Raw genomic sequence first — 17,346 nt, forward strand, 5'->3', positions numbered from 1 at the left:
CGAGTAGTCAGCACCGGTCATGAAACAAATGCTTAATTGTTGAGCATACAAACCCAGACTGTATAGTCATCATCTCAAGTACATCTATTGCTTACAGCTAATGTAATTCCAAACTAATAACTTTAAAGAACATGAAGTACCTGTGTAACATGTAAGATTGAAATTATGTGTGAATTCTCGATAGATTTCAATGCATTATAGTATAGACAAACTTTTGTAAACCTGACAATCTACATATAGCCTATAAATCTTGTTAATGGAGCACACTAGTCTCTAGCCATATTTAATAAGAAAATTCATGTTAGTCTTTCTGAATCGAAAATGAATGAACACAAAACATTAAAGCACAACTTTCAATTTTTGTGAATACCAGAGAAGCTATTTAACAAAAGGATCAACTAATAAAATTAACTGTTCTCCTAAAAATAATGTTAGTCCATTATCTACAACAATGACTCTATCCTCAAGGGGAATATAATGGTTGAGCATTGGTTTAGTGTGTGTGTTTGGGGAGGAGGGGCATATGTATGCGTCCATGTACAGGTTATCAAGCATGTAGGTCAGAGGCTGACGGAGGGCTCCTATCACTTTCCACCTGTTCTTTTTGGTGATGTCTATAACTGAACCTGGACGTCTGTAACTAACCCATTGGCTGGGCTTTTGGACTCCACTCCCTAAGGCTGAGAATGCACGCATGCCACCACACCCAGCTTTCTGGGCTCTGGGCTTCTCATGTTCATGCAGGGAGCTCTTTACGCGCCAAGCCATCTTGCCAGCCCTAAGTGTTACTTTTGAAAAGCATTTTATCCAGTATTTGCAATGCTTTCATGGCAGCAAATGCTCTGCGATGCTTCTGACCCAGGGAACTTGTCTTAAGGATCCCAGCTAGTTCTTGGGTCACTTGTTTTTAGTAGTGAAATAAACATAACACCATTCTTTAGCCCTACTATCAAAACAATGGAAAGAGATAGGTTACTGTAGGTTTTATAGATGAGGAATTTATCAGTTATAGACTTCACCTCAAAGCTTTATAGCTGACAAATTTCTGAAGTTTTAAGTTTATACACTTAGTGAAATTAGAACTCTCAAGTCTAGGAAACTAATTTACAGACTGAAACTAACATTAAGTATCACTAAAATTATTAAGCTGTATGTGTAGAAGAAGTGTTATGTTTATGGTTATTCTCCATGTGGGAAAACTAGAAAGAAAAAAAAAACACTTGAAAGGATGTCAAATAACATTAAAAACGATTTACACTGCTTTTGATATTGAAAGAAATTTTCTCTTTAAAATGTAACAAATTAGCATCACTTTATACTAACTGAGAGAGGCAAAAATGGCCTCCTATGCTGCCGAAAGTCAATTAAACAAGTTAAACCTTGCATTGTAACATACGTTTCTCACTGGTCCATTAGCTTAAAATCCCCATCCCAGTCCACACAGGGTCTTACACAGTCACCATCTATCTGCCCCTATACTTGGAATATGTCTTCAAACCTGACAGCCTTACCTTTGCAAAGAGCATGTTGAGCTGCTTTCCTGACCCGTGGTACCCTCCCTGGGAGAGGAACACTTTCACCTGTTCTTGCACCTGCTCTTCATCCAAGTGCCAGCAGTTCTCATCGTCAATACTAGCACCCGCCGTAGGATCAGGAGCACCTGAAAAGCCAAGGGAAAACAAACACACTGGATGAAGACTGTACGCAGAGATCTTGAGAAAAAGTTTGGAAAGAAGTCAGACTCTGTTTCTGCCTAGACACGTGTAAAGTTTATCTTAGTTTCAATTACACCTACCAATTTATGCCTGAAATAAATGCAAATCACTGTGGAGTTCCAAGCCGTTCCTATTCTATGCTTAGTGAAGTGCAGCTTACTGTCGGACCCAAGTACTTCCATGTTAAAAGAGCAGAGCCTCTTTGTTTTTAAAGAGAGGTTTACAAGTTCTCTAAAGAGTTGAAGAGCCACAGAAAAAGTGTCTTATCGGAAATGCATGATGTAGGAAGATCTACGTAGGACATAGCAGAAAAATATTTCTCAAAGACACCCAGAAATATGGAACAAGTCACCTCGGCAGAGTCCTTCACCCTTCCCTATGATAACTCAAGAAGCCTCACCATTATCTGCTACTGTAGCAACAACATGCTGACGCAAGTCTTTACTTGAAGAAAGCAAAGATTAAAAAGGGAAATCAAGACACAAGGGAGCAGGCACTGCAGCTGTTGTACTAACTCAGGTTGTAGTATTACCTTGCCAAACTGCATAAATATTTTATTGCTGAAGTACACACAAAAGATAACAGCTATGTAATAAGCCCAGCAAGTGAAGGCTACCAGAGAAATTTAAAAGTTACCCAGATACTTAGGGGAAAAAAATTGAAGCCTCATTATTTGTTAAGAAAACAAAACAAAGGCATGTTAAGGGCTAAGATCTATAAATAAGATTTTAAATATGAGAACATTTTATTCAATAGATATGAGTCTATGTTACTTGTCATTTAATGATTGAATTTGAAATTAACTGACCAAGGAGATAATCACTGTGTCTCCATAGGAACTGGGTCTTAAACGCGTTCTCACGACCGGCCAGGAAGAACACAACAAACCAGAATCTTTTGTGGCAAAACTTTATTGTTTACATCTTTAGGAGCAGGAGCGCAAGCCCCAAGCCCCAAAAACGAAAGCCCCCTGCTTACATCTTTAGGAGCTAGAGCGCCAGAGCGCCAGAGCGCCAGAGCGCAGAGCAAGGGCTCTATTGTTTACATCTTTAGGAGCAAGCGAGCAAGAGCCAGAGCCAGAGAGCAAAAGCGCAAGAGCGCAAGCAAGAGAGCGAATGGCGGAAACCCCGTCCCCTTTAAGGAGAATTATCTTTTGTCTAGGACATATCACTCTCTGATTGGCTGTAGCCCATGGCCGAGTTGACGTCACGGGAAAGGCAGAGTACATGTAGTGGAAAAATACCCTTGGCACATGCGCAGATTATTTGTTTACCACTTAGAACACAGCTGTCAGCGCCATCTTGTGACGGCGAATGTGGGGGCGGCTCCCAACAACTGGGTCTGCTTGACTCTAGGAGAAAGGGTACAGTGGGGTAAGAGCCACCCCAAAAAGTGACATTTATTCATTCAGTCAGTCGGTCGGTATGTCCACAGCTGTCAACTCTGGTGAACTGCCTCTTGGCAAGCCGTGGAGATATAATGACATTCCAAAACACACAGAATTCCTGTTCTTAACTCATTTAAAGCCTGTTTTTTTAAAAAACTTGTACCTACAATAATAAATGCAATTTATACAATGGTTATGCATTAATGTGCTTATATATGATCACAGGTATATATTACTGAAAAGTCTGACTGGAAAGTAACAACCTTAGCATAAATGAAATGGTGTGATATTTGCTATTCTGTTTCGTGTGTGTGTGTGTGTGTGTGTGTGTGTGTGTGTGTCTAGTCCTTTACATTAATTTTATACCATACTATAGTTGAATTGAACACACTATTAGGAAAGCATGGTATTGAGTAGGAGGAAAATCGGTGAAATAATAATAAATACAAATGTATGTTTATGTGTAGTACTGAATGGTGAGCGCTCTTTAAAGATAAGTCAGAGTTCTGAAGACTTACCAGAACGCCAAGTTGGCCATAGATTGCTAGAATACAATGCCTTGAGGAAATGGCAAGGAGCTGAGAGAGCTGTCTTAAGAAGATCTGAAGCTAATTAGAAGTCATCTATAGGCAGGGAAAAGAGGGATGGGTCACGTGAGGGGCTAAAAAAAGAGCGTGGGCAGAAAGAAGCATGGTGTACGGGAGGAAGACAAGTTTGCCCAACCTGAGAGCTGAGGCCCAGGACGGAGCAGCACAGACAGCCCTGGAGGACAGAAAGACACCGGGCTGTTCGCTGAGCAGCCCAGGTTCTCTTCCCTAGGGACAATGGGTGGACACTCATGAAGGGTGCTCTCTGAGGTAGAAGAATGGAATGCTCTTCACCCCGATGCGCATCAATCGCAACATTCTATCATGAAATATTAATTAGGTAGCCATGAGAATGAATGGGGATAATCTCCGTGGACTACCATGGAAACACATCTAAAAATATTGTTGAATGAAAATAACAAAGGAAGAAAAATATACGTAAGCACACTAAGTTTACGGCGACAAGGAGGCTTTTAAAAAGACCATGCATTATCATCTCCTTACACAAACTGGGAAAGGTAACGCAGATGCAGGAAGACTTGGTGAAGACGTGAGCGTGAGGGAGGGTAAGATCGGGGCACGGGCAGAGCACTGGTTTCTAGACTAAACTACTAGACAGAATGCGGGACACTTCACTGAAACAGAATGCGTAGATGTGGGAGATCAATTTTAAATATAGTGAGTCTGGAATACGGAATACCTTGGAGACAGGACAAAAAGAGAGCAGGAAGGAGGGCATGCTATGGGAGACAGCGCAGCTTTAGGAAGGCAGCCAGGATAGAGCCCAGGGAAGCCCACGTAACTGCTAGAGCAAAGGCAGGGAGCACAGTGGGAATGGGTGGTCTCTCAGAAGAGCCGGAGTCGGAGTCTTTCCCAGAAGAGGAAAGAGCTGTTCTAACTGGGGGCTGGGCCATTAGGCTTCTGGCCCGCCTCTAAGAGTGCGGATTTTTGTCTGTCCCTACTGCCCAAACAATCTGGAAAGCACTTCCGGGAAAGTATCTTAAAGAGGAGGAACCCCCAAAAGTAACCTTTCTCTCGAAGGACTCCTTTTGAAAGGCTGAAGACTATCTGAGATATCAGAGTATCTCAGAGGAATTCAGAGGGACCTTCTCATAACACCCTCTGTGCAAAGACAGCTATAGATTCTTTATGGAAATGTTTTCAGAAGACACTCTCCAAATCACTAAACTACAGGGTCTCAACTTCTAAGTTCTCTCCAATATCTTACTGAACACCCCCTCCCCCCGCCCCTGGACATCACAGGGGCAGCTCACGTCGGCTACTTATCATTCCTTTCTACTCTTCCTCTGGATGATTTGGACTACCATCCACCATCTACTCTCAGAATGGCTGCCTGGTCATTTCTTGTGGGTGTGTTCCCTTGGAACTCCCTCCTCGACACAGAGTTCTCATCTACACCTGAGCCTCCTTGACCAGAGGCTGGCTGTGCTGTGTTCCAAGTAAGGGCTCTCTCAGTTGCGGGGTCCTGAACCCTGAGAGAAATGCAGGGTTCAGTCATCCAAGTAGGATTTTAAGTAGGTATGAACTTAAATTGGAGGTAACAAAGTTATTTTCTAAGGCCTGAGCTGGCAAAGTGATCTATGTTAAGAGACCCTCTAAAAATTGCAGACTATACTCAATTCTTAATTATCTGAAGCAAAGAGTAACAAATGATATTATAATCAGGGAATTATTCTTGACTTGAATTAAATAATGATCAAAGATACCTCCCCCAATTTAAAAGTAACAGCTTTAAAATATATTACAGTTTAAAACTTTAAGGAATCAGTTACACACACACATACACACATCGGGGGAGAAGGGAAAGGAAAGAGAGGGAGAGGGAGAGAGAGGCAGACAGACAGACATGTGGGGAGGGAGAAGGAGAGAGACAGATAGACAGACTGACTCTGGTTATTGCCCAATTGGAGAAACAACTCCACTTGGTTTGCCTCTGCGTGTTTGGGGGGTATTTTGGTTTCTACCAGAATCAGCCTGCTTTGTAAGAGTAGTGTGGGGAGGAGGCCGTGAACTCAACAGTAAGCAAGGTTCTAAGCCTGCATTAGAATCCAGGTTCAAGGAATAGTTTAGAAAGAATATTTATCCTTATGTTTCTCAGGCTTCCATCTTGATGCAATATTCTACATTACCGGAGTAAAAACACCAATCAGGCGATAAAAATTGCTGATACACTGTAGGAAAATTTGGTTATTTAGTTATAACAATGAAAGCAAACATAACTAATGGATAAAATATTTTATTTGATATACTTTATATATAAAGGTATGCACCACATACATGATAGACCAAAAGACTAAGTATCTTATTAATTACTACAACTTTATCCCTAATGTATAAATGCATATATTAAGCTTTAATGCTAGAATGGGGGTACAACTCTGGTAAACTGTCTGCCCACCATAAGTAAGACCACAGGTTCCATCTTCAGCACAGTTGACCAGTTAGCCTGTTCGATAACAAATAAATATTTAAAGATAAACTTTAAATCTGAGGGTTAACTATTTGAACCCCAATGTGTCTTGATTGTACACTTTAGAATGCTCTGACTTGCCATTATATAAAAATGTAAGAGCTGCAGGATCTATTTCTACTTATTAATGGTTATCTATAATCAGAGAAAACCCTCTAAGCATTTATCTTTGAAAAGAAAAATGCAAAGAAAAACAGTTCATTTATATATATATTTACTATATTAAATATCCTGAATTAGGCAGGAACCAGAATCACTACATCCATACATTAAATGCTTTTAAAAGTTATGGCGATTTTTGTTCTTACTCATAAGTGCTATAATATTTACAGTGTATAGTCAAACACGGTGGGTATTTTGTTACTAAATTTCAATTCTTCAGTTCCAAGCCTTTGGGGAAAAGAAAACTGTCCACAGGGTGGGAGTGATGGGTGGTCCCCGGGGTGGGAGTTGGGGTGGTCAGCAGGAAACAGTTCCTTGCCTCCAGACAGGTATGTGAGTCTGACTCATCTTCCACCTTCGTACTGTGACAGCAGAGGAAGCAAAGGAGAATTCGTGGACACGAAGAACCTCTGTCTAGTCGAAGTCTACTACTTAGTTCCCGCTATTAAAACCTATGAAAGTTCCTAGGCTATACCAGATGCTTTGGCTCCACTTCAGATCTACTCAATCAGATTTTTCTCCTTCAAGTAGGAAAGAACAAGGATTCTGCCACTAGAGAGAATGCTAAGTGTCTTGGCATGTCGTGGATCTTAATAACAGAGGAAAGTACTCGGGATCCCGAGGTACCACTCAGGCACCTCTCCCGGTTCCAAAGGAAGCACTTTTTAAGATGTTTATTGAAACGACCGTCTCTCCTCGGCATTAGATAGCACTGACTCACCGTGTACATTATAAACTGAGCCATGAAGACACAGTCGCTGCGGGCGTGTGGTGTATTTTGAGGGCTAATGCAGGATGAGACGGTGACTCTCTCTCTTCTCTGACTACTGTGACCAACTGCTTCCAGGAGCTTGTCTCTCCAGGCGCTCATTTTTCTACATTTACTTAGTGTGGTGAGCACGTCAAGTGAGCACTGGGACTTGAACTCAGGTCCTCAGACTTGGTGGTGCCTCATCCACTGAACCTTCTCACTGTCCCCCTAGAGAATGCTTTGAGCCATTTATACTTAGAAGTAATGCTCTCCTTTGTCAAAATTATCAAATTTCCTCTACTTGGGCAGGATGCAGACAACAGATACTACACTGCAGAGGTGGTTAGTCTCTTGGGGACCTATGGAGGAGGCTAACATACAGCTTCAGTGCCTACTGTTCATGCTAGAAGACATTAAGTCAATGGGTATGGCCTGTCTTACAAACAGGGCAAAACCATGACATCAACCAGTAGCTCTGAGGAGAAAGGGCAAAACAGCCAAGTTTTAGTGTTGTAAGATTAAAAAAAAAAAGTCTTTCTTTAGAGCAGAAAGAAAACTAGAACACTTTAAAAAACATATGGTAACATGTACTGAATAGTCATGTTCTTTAGAAAAGACTCATATTCCATTCTTTAATTCCCATTTTAAGATAGTGTCTGACTAGTGCTTTTATTTCAGTTTACAATTCTGCTGTAGTTCAAGCAGCAAGACCCTCCCTCAGTTCCTCTACAGCCATTCCAGTCAGTCTACCACTGGGAGAGGATGTGGTGGCTTCTCCAGAAGCTGTAGAGAGAGCAGCCTGGTTTCTTAGCTGACGGCGTGCCCACTGATGTTCTAACCAATTACCTTTCTTCAGCTAGAGGCCAAGGAAGGAAATGAGTGGCGCGTGCCAATGGATGTGTCTTGGCTTCAGACAGAGCTGTCAGTTCTCAGACCCTCCTCCACCAGGTTCCCTCTTCTGACCATCCCTCAGCTCTTAATATCATTTCATTTACTTCAGTCTTCAGGAGTTTATCCATGTATCTTTTATGGGTAAAAAGCAATAAAGTGTGTGTATGTTTTCCAACACTCATTAAAAATGTAGCATACAAACAGCATTAAAAAAAAGCTACATAGTAACAGGTAAGTCATTTTCCATTATTTCTCTGATAAAATGTCCTAACAATGACTTGGTACATAAATATAAATATTTATGCCAAGTTCTCTGAAGGTTTTCTTTTTAAATCAAAAGCCTCAGCCTTTATTAGAAGGGGCTATTCCATACTTGGCAAGCCCTAGCAATAATAGTCTGCTCTGCTTATTTTAAATGATGCTTTAAAATGCTGGTTTGTGACCTCGGTATGGTGGCACACACCTGTCGTCTCAGGAGGTGGAGCACTGTTTCCCAAAAAAAGCAACAAAAACAAAAAAACAACCAGCAAGCAAAATAATACAATAAAACAAAAAAGAGTCAGCAAATATTTTCCTTCATTATTTACTACTGACTCTCTAGCCTATAGATGCAGCTCAGCTCACATCATAGTGACAGTGATAACAGGGTCTAGTGATGTTCACCCTTTGAACTTTCCCCATCTTATGGAATAGGTACTCAGAAAACTTAGGCCTAAGGAGATTCCTTGCCCCCAGTAACTACTTTGAAAGCACAGGGACCAGCGGCTAGAGCCTCATTCTGAGTACTTCAAAGACTTATTAACTACTTATTAACTACTGAACAGGCCACACAGGGAGGTGTAAGTAACCCATGGCAGGCAATGAGAAAGTCAGCTCACCTAGCTAACACACAGAGATCTGAGGATCAACTGAAAGAGAAAGAATAACAAAAGAGACTGGTTGTGGCTAGTGGTTTCTCCACAGATGCAGGCTCAGGGCATCAGAGATGCCTGCAGGATGAGGGGGAAGGCACATGCGGATGAAGTGAGTAGGACATGATGAAGGCTGCTGAGCTCAAGTACTCATAGTTATCACCATCACTGTGATGTGTTAGCTGAGCTGCATCTAGAGGCTGTAGAGTGCAGATCTCCGCATTACACCAAAGAAAATCCCTCATGGGTGGAAGAATTTATAATTCCTCCAAATTAAGAGACATTCAACTTCAAGACGACTTCTTTTGCTAAATGAAAGTGCTGAGGCTCTGTGTGAAGGAAAGATATACTATAACCTACACATATGGGTGTGGATGTCCATATCTACAAATGGACAGCTGTGGGCCACAGAGTCCATTTTGGTTATAATTTAGGGTAAAATATCATTTTGAGAGAGTTTTGGTACTAATTATAAAATCCAAAATGCATATATCATTTATTCTGGCATTTATAATACTGGAACTCTATTACTTCAAAAATTAAAAACTAAAAAAAAAATAATTAAAAAAACCCAAAAACCTCACATACTAACTAAACTCACATAATGGTCCCAACAGCAACACTTCTAGATAGGACAAGCTGGGCAATACCTCCTGTACATCACTCATGAGGTTAATAATTAACTATACCCATGCAAGGGACAACTGCATAACTTATAACACTAAAACTAAACTATGCCCATTTAGGAAACTTCAAGTTGAATTGCAGATGTGTGTATGTATGTTCACAAAGGAAAGCCTATTTTATAGGGCATAGACAATGCTGTCTTCACGGGATGCTACCGTGGGACACTGGAGTTGGGAGCACAGAGCCAATGAGGACTTGTACTTTTATCTTCACATACTTCTAGAATCCATTCTTCCGAGTTTCCTATAGGTTTCCCAGCACTACTTTTCCGAGATAGTGCAGTTACAGAGACTTCCGCTCCTGCGGCGTATTGATTATTGTGTTGACCACCAGTAGATCATACATGGACTGTGCCAACTGTCAACATTAGAGTGCGCCACAGTAAAAACAGGTTAGTAGTAATCAAAGACCTCCCTGGGATACTTCCAAAGGCTGTTTGCTAACACAAGTCTAAGTACAGTGAATGTGACCACCCACAGGGAGATAAAGGGAAGGGAAACTTCACATGCAGCCCGGCATCAGGTGACACCCCAACTGTCACTCACCAGTGGATTTCAAACGTGTTTACGTGTTATTATGAAATAAATCACCAACTTCCTACTAAGAATAAGACAGAATTTAAGGGGGATTGTTTTAAAAAACATGAGGGGGTGCTTATTATGCGTTGTGTTCAGACATGCTCCCAACATACGCAGGTCATACAAGTCTCCATGTTTACAGCTGAGTGTAAAGGGAATGTGTGTGTATGTGTGTGTGTGTGTATGTGTGTGTGTGTTTGTGTGTGTGTGTATATGTGTGTGTGTGTATGTATGTGTGTGTGTGTGTGTGTGTGTGTGTGTGTGTGGACTAGTTTGATAGTAACTGGGAGGCTTATGAACACTGATGAATAAAATGATCCAGACAAAGAAATATTTGAAGGCTAAACTAAGAAGACGAATAGGCAGGCAAAGTGGATTTATAGTATTAGTTATATAAAAAGAAAAATGATCAAAATCTTATATGAAAAACCATAATTTTCAATAAAAATAAATTAATTTTTAAAAAGAAATACAGTAATATCCAATGCACACTGGGGAGAAACAACAGGAGATGGGACCTTTAAGTGTGGATCCTGGTTGTCTTCTGTTACCGCAGATGGGTTAGAACTGAGTTGGCCTTTAGAAGTCCAGTCACCCCTTCTCTGACACACCAGTGAATGTGCTCTGCAGTGCACTTACTGAGATGGTATCAGGGTATGTGCAAGAGCACTGGCACACTTTGGGAAGTGGTCCAGGGCCTAGGATTGAAAGGGTCACTAAATGACCTCCTCCTTCACTTAAGGTCAAGGTCAATAAGGTTTCCCTTTAACCTGTTCCTTTGTTGTAGCTAGCCCAGTATAAGAAAGCGCAGTAAAACCAAAGGCTCAGGGTGGGGTGGGGGTGGCTGTCACAGAGTCTGGGGAAAGCAGACTCCCTCTGGCTTTCATTTTCATGGCCAGTTCTTGATTTGCTATGTGGGAGGGGCCTTTTGGGTGTACAGGAGCCATAGCATGCATAAGGGAGGTCAGAGGGCAGCCTGTGGGAATCAGTTCTCTTTCCAATGGTGGAGGGTGGCAGGTACCCTTGGCTGCTAAGCCACTCTGCTAGCCTTCTGTTATCTTCTCAAACTAGGGTGTGAGGGCCAAGGAGATAAGGCTGACTTTGTTCTTAGCATTACCATATATATCCATAGCATCATTTTTTCTAAAGCTATCATAAAAGAGGTGAGCATTTTAAATATGAGAGAAAATGTGTTTCACATATCCACTGACAATCCTGGACTCCAGTGTTCAAGTTCAATATTCCATCTCTAAGCCACAATTTGCCAACTTAGAATGCCATCTCCTTTGGGGTGTACTTTGAGACTGGGTCTTCCTATATATATAAACCAGGCTGGCCTCAAAGTCCGAGTTCTGCTTCTGCCTCCCTAGAGAACTGAAATTACAGCACACACCATCACACCTGGCTAGAGCATCACCTTTAATAGGAAGCAAAGCCAGATAAGCACCAATTCACTTGACTAAGGAGTGAAGTCAGTACTTGGAAATCAATAAATCTATTGGCAAGTACTTAGCAAAGATGCTCGCCTCTTTAAAAAAAAAAAAAAACAGAATCAAAGGTAGAAAAGTTTTATTAGGATATAAAGATAAAAGCAAAGAGATTGCTTTAAAAGATACACAGCTGCAATCTCCTTGGTAGGATATTAACAATAACAGTGATTTAATTTTTTCATAAAGTCATAGAAAACTGTATGAAACACAATGAAATAAAGAAAGAGCTGACCAAGACGGCTGTTATGATACACTGTATTCACAATGCAGTCTGTATCCACCCAGCCTTCACTGTGTCTGTGAGTAGAGGAATCAAGGTATGCATGCTACTGCAACTGTACACTTACAATGCCAAGTGCACAGTGGGAGGATTAATATAAAAATTAATGGAATTAATTTTTCTTGATTTTCTAAAACAAAAACAACAACCTAACATCGTACAAGAAAGCACTATTTTTGAAAACAGACCTAATTTTAAAAAAAGAATGTTTTATTTACAGGTGTTTGAAGGCACGTGGTCAAATGCCTGTTGTACACTTAGCCCTGCTCTTCACCGTGTCATTAATCTAACAGTTGACGTGAGGCCCTCCAGGGAAGATACTTCCCACTTCATCTTGTAAGGCCACGCCTGTTTGCTGCCCCTCCTGACCACTGTCCTACTGGTGTGGAAGGCAGTAGACAGCTTGTGTAAAGGGCCCGTGTCCAGGCCCAAACCTGGGGAGGAATTAAGTAGCGAGAAAGCCGGCAGCTTCTCTGCTCTCAAGCAGCTCTTCTCATGGACACGCTCTGAAAATCACAGTCCAGGCTAGCCTGCGCTGCTCATCACAGCAGTTCAGATTCCAGGCTAGCCTGCGCTATTCATCACAGTTCCCTTAAACACTGCCTTTTCAAGCTGAGAGATTCTGAAAGAATGTTATGTGAACTCGTTCCTGTAAACAATCAGTGTATTTTCAACATGATAATGGACTAAAACAAGTTTTCTTAGATAATCTTTGGGAACTCTTAACCTCCAAAGTTAGGGTAAATTCATCGAATATATAATTATTGATGACACCTTCAGTTAAATTAAAATTCAGAACAAAGTGACCTTAATGGGTTATTTGAACTAAGAGAGAGAGAGAGAGAGAGAGAGAGAGAGAGAGAGAGAGAAGGAAGGACGGAAGGACGGACGGACGGACGAACTATATCCAATTTGTCCACTGAAACATTTAATAAGTCCCAAATCAGTGGTTCTCAACCTTCCTAATACTGCGACCCTTTAATACAGTTCCTCATGTTGTGGTGACCCCAGCCATAAATCTATTTCATTGCTACTTCGTAACTGTAATTTTGCTGTTATGAAATGTAACTATCTCATATGTGACCCTAAAGGGAATTGTGACCTACATGTTGAGAACCCCTGCCCTAAATGCTCTTGAGAAATCTCTGGGATGACTGTAGGATGGTGTGACTTTTCCCAAGGCAGCAGGGGCTGACTAAGAGGATCCTACAGAGCAGACACCTTCTACAGAGAGAAGCTCCTACGTGCAAGCCCTTCCTTTCTGTAGGCCAAAGGCTCCTTTGCAGCACAGTTGTTTATCCCCCTGCTATTTAACAGGGGCAGCCCCTTCCAAGTGAAATGCTTCACACCCCTTACGATAGCTATGTAAATGAAGCAGGGCCTGACATGGGGAGCAGCAGAAGAAATGTGTCCGAATGAGTTTGCCTGACATAAAAACCACACACGGCACAGTACCAAGAGACTTCTAAAAGAATGTTCATAGCATCTCTGTTGTAAACAAGGCCCATCGACAGTGGAAATGGACCAAAAACCAGGGGCACTGTCATACCCTGAGCATTCCACAGCAACATGGTACTGTTTGCTATCACACACAGCTGCAGACTTGCAGGTGGCTCTCGTGTGACTTGGGGTGTTATAAGCATGAAACAGGCACCAAATTTCAAACTTCACATGAAAAATTATAAACTTCCCTAAATGATTATATGCACACACATAAATATACGCTGCATGCATATACTATTTACTGACACACAAATGTAACCATTGTAAGCTATTGATATTGCTTGCTGTTTTATACCTCATCATAACAGTATAAAATCTTGCAGATTCATTGAGAGGGATATACTGAATTTTACTTACAAAATACTGAAAACCATAGCCGGGTGTGGTGGCGCACGCCTTTAATCCCAGCACTTGGGAGGCAGAGGCAGGCGGATTTCTGAGTTTGAGGCCAGCCTGGTCTACAGAGTGAGTTCCAGGACAGCCAGGACTACACACAGAAACCCTGTCTCAAAAAAACCAAAACCAAACAAACAAAAAAAATTGAAAACCCAAGAATAGGAGTGATATAAAAATATAAACTATATAAATATTTTTTGAAGCAGTATTTATTACATGTATGAGGAAATGGCATAAAATTAGTTTTGCTTTTTATTTTTTAAATTGTATCTATTAGAATATTTACATTTATATGTATATGTGGGTCACACTGTATTTCCCTAGATTAGACAGGTAACACCCAATACAAGAAAACAAATGAATTACAGGCACATGAAAGATGGACAAATTCTACTATTGAGACTTTAAGTAAGATAGAATAGATCAAGTTAAACCAGCATTTAATGATATAAAAATGCCACCACTAACCAGGATATGATTGCAACACAAATCAAGGAGGAGCGTATGGGGCAGGGCATGGAGACCTCACAAGAGCTCAGAGCCGCCTCCTGCTTAGCCTGGGTCTGGTTTGCAGTATTTGTTAGCAGTGTTCAGACTTCATATACCATCAGAGTACCATCTTACAGCTTTTAAATGGCATAGCACTGCTTTCCATAAACATGTCTACCTGTGCTATGAAGTAATGGCTTTGAAGAAACTCACAAAACTAAATGAATGAGGTTGAATGTCTTGTCCCATACCTCAAAATAATGTAACTAGAATAAATCCAATAATATTAGGTCCCCATGCTGCTTAGCCAAGACTCTGACACTTTATGCAATGTATTTGTCTTACAAAATTATTTCTAAATATTTTAAAAGCACAGGCAGCCTGTGTTGTGTATGTGGCGGCCAGAAGTTAAAGCCACCGGTGTTACTCCTTGGGTGCCTTGCACCAGGCTTTGGGGTGTGTGTGTGTGTGTGTGTGTGTGTGTGTGTGTGTTTGATTTAAGACACTGACCTGAAACTTGGTAAGTACACTATGCAGGCTGAATAGCAAGCCCCATGGATCCTCTGTCTTTGCCCTGCCAGCACACCATTTCCAGGGGTGCCAACATGCCTGGCCTTTTAAACATGGGTTCTGGGCTACAAGTCAGGCCCTCCTGCTTGCAAAGCCAGCACTTTCAGTAGATGAGCCGTCTCCCCAGGCTAGCATTATTTACATTTTATTAGTATGTTGCATGAGAAAATGTTGGTGGATATTATTTCTGAACTGTTTCATATATTCTTTTGAGCTAATTTAAAAGTGTTTTTTTTTTTTTAGCCTACACATACCATAAACTCTAGGTTGTAATTTTTTCTAAAGTTTATTTTCTTTTATAAAGTACTACATAAAAGTTTTCCTACACTAGGAAGTAAATTTGAAAGTGAAAAAATAAGTATGTACATATGCATTTGCTGAAAAGTATAAATTAAATGACAAGTGTTTTATATAACTAATATCGAATGTTATCTGAAATGTAACTAACTAAATGAAGTGTAAGACACATTTTTTTTAACAAATGAGATCTTTCTGAGCACAAAAAAAAAAAAAAAAAAAACCAAACCAAACCAAACCAAAGCAAAGCAAAGCAAAGCAAAGCAAAGCAAACCAACAACCAACCAACCCACCAAACAAAAAACCAGTCAGATGTGCTGTGGCATACATGTTATTCCAGGTAGGTGGGAGGCAGAGGCAGGAGGCTGAGGAGGGACAATCTTGAGTTCAAAGCCACACCTAACAATACTCTATTTCCTAGCTCTCCCCAAAAGGGCTTGCCTTCCAGCATAAACCGCTTCCTAAGAAGTGCTGTAGGCTATCATGCTAAGCTAATCTCTCTATCAGCATTACTGAGGTCCCACTTCTAACACTTCATTTTATGCATAATTGGACTGGTAAATGAAAAATAATCTAGAGAAAAATGACATCATCTGTCATACTCACCATGAACTTGGTTGATTTCTGAATTCTGGGAGAGAATTTCATCTGCTAGCTTCTGTGCAGTTGGCAAGACTTCTGTGTGGTGCACTGTGATCAAATACTGAACAAACTTTTGTAGCTGGTCTCTGTTCATCTGAAAGAGAGTCTCTGAAATGGGAAGATGCAGTTTGACCTGCTCTGGCTTGCGGATGCGGTATAAAGACAGTGCCACAACATGGGCACAATAAAATATGTCCTTGTTTCCACAGCTGCAGGTCACTGAGGTAATCTTGCAACGATCAAAGCTGATGGCCACGTTGCAAACGGTTTCTGGCTCCGGTTGTATTGCAGGTTCTGTCACTGTGCCACTCAAGTGGAAACCTAGGTGACAAGAAAAGAAGAGGTCAGCTTCTGCACACAGATGTCACAGCAAGTCCTCACTCTGGAAACAGGTGACTCTGGACAGCGAAGCAAGGACACATTCAAGCCAATGATAACCATGGCTTTCTCTAACAGGGAGAAGACAAGTGTCAATCAACAGCACCAAGGTGCTTGGTACAGCAGACTGCAGTGCAGTTCACCCTGGTCACCCAAGCAAACAGTTACTTTACAGCATCACTACAGTGATCACACGTGGGATACATGACCAAGATCTAGTTCTCGTCTTCCCTCTTATATGTGTAAAATGTCAAGTATACATCACCTGGCTTATTTATCATTTTTTCTCAGCCAAACTGTGCCCCCACCCACCCCCGAACATTTGTTCTGGTCTGCCACGAAGCAAGCAGTGACCCAGCAATGTAGCAGACGCCCTTTTCACAGCCTCTGACCAGTATCTCTCAACAGTAGCTACAGGGAGAGCTGTTCATGCATGTCACAGTCCGAGTCACTCCTGTGATTATGTTTTTAACCCTGCACAGAGGAAAGCTTAAATACGAGGCTATACAACCTGCCCCACGGTGTGATATCACCACTAAGAAAAGGGCACTGAAGGCAACACCCCTTCAGTTCAGAAGCAGACAGGAATCTTTCACACGTTCCATCATCGATGGCCGGCTATACACTACATACAACAATCTGGAAGTGGAATGCCTGCCCCGCTGAGGAGGCTGATTGCCCTTGGAGAGTTCTAGCTAAGGCAAATGCCTCCGATAACCACTGAGTAACAAGCAGTTCCTATTTGGCCAGCAAACCTCTACTTCTTCCCTAAATGCATGGGAAAGCTACCGTGAAGTTTGGGGGTGCTGGGTAGAGGAAGAGATAAGCAAGCATCCATTCAGCCAGCCACCCACCCCCAAGCCACCTTTACAGGTGAGGGACAAACCTGAAATCAGGAGGCCCTCTGCGTTTTCTTGGCCATTTGCTATTTATGCTACGTCAAAAAAAAAAAAAAATAATCATCAAGATGGTGACTGAATTCCTCTTCATAACCCACGTGAAAACTGGAGAAGCACTGCACGTGGCTTGAGAATGATTGGCAGCCCATGGCAAGGATTCACAGAGATGACATTGGCACCCCTCTTACTGCCTCTTCTGAGTTACCCCAAAGAACAAAAACCTCCCAGAGAAAGGTAATTTC

The 17,346-nt window shown here is 41.5% G+C and overlaps 1 protein-coding gene across 1 annotated transcript in view; it reads right to left on the reverse strand.

Annotated features, from left to right (window-relative positions):
* Zswim6 (zinc finger SWIM-type containing 6) overlaps positions 1-17,346 on the reverse strand; it is a 165,448-nt gene that overhangs the window by 47,245 nt on the left and 100,857 nt on the right. The window contains 2 exon segments of the mRNA NM_145456.3: positions 1,512-1,660; positions 15,792-16,148. Coding sequence (NP_663431.3) covers positions 1,512-1,660; positions 15,792-16,148 — 506 coding nt within the window.

This window comes from Mus musculus, chromosome 13 (genome assembly GCF_000001635.26).
Source record: "Mus musculus strain C57BL/6J chromosome 13, GRCm38.p6 C57BL/6J".
NCBI lineage: Eukaryota > Metazoa > Chordata > Mammalia > Rodentia > Muridae > Mus > Mus musculus.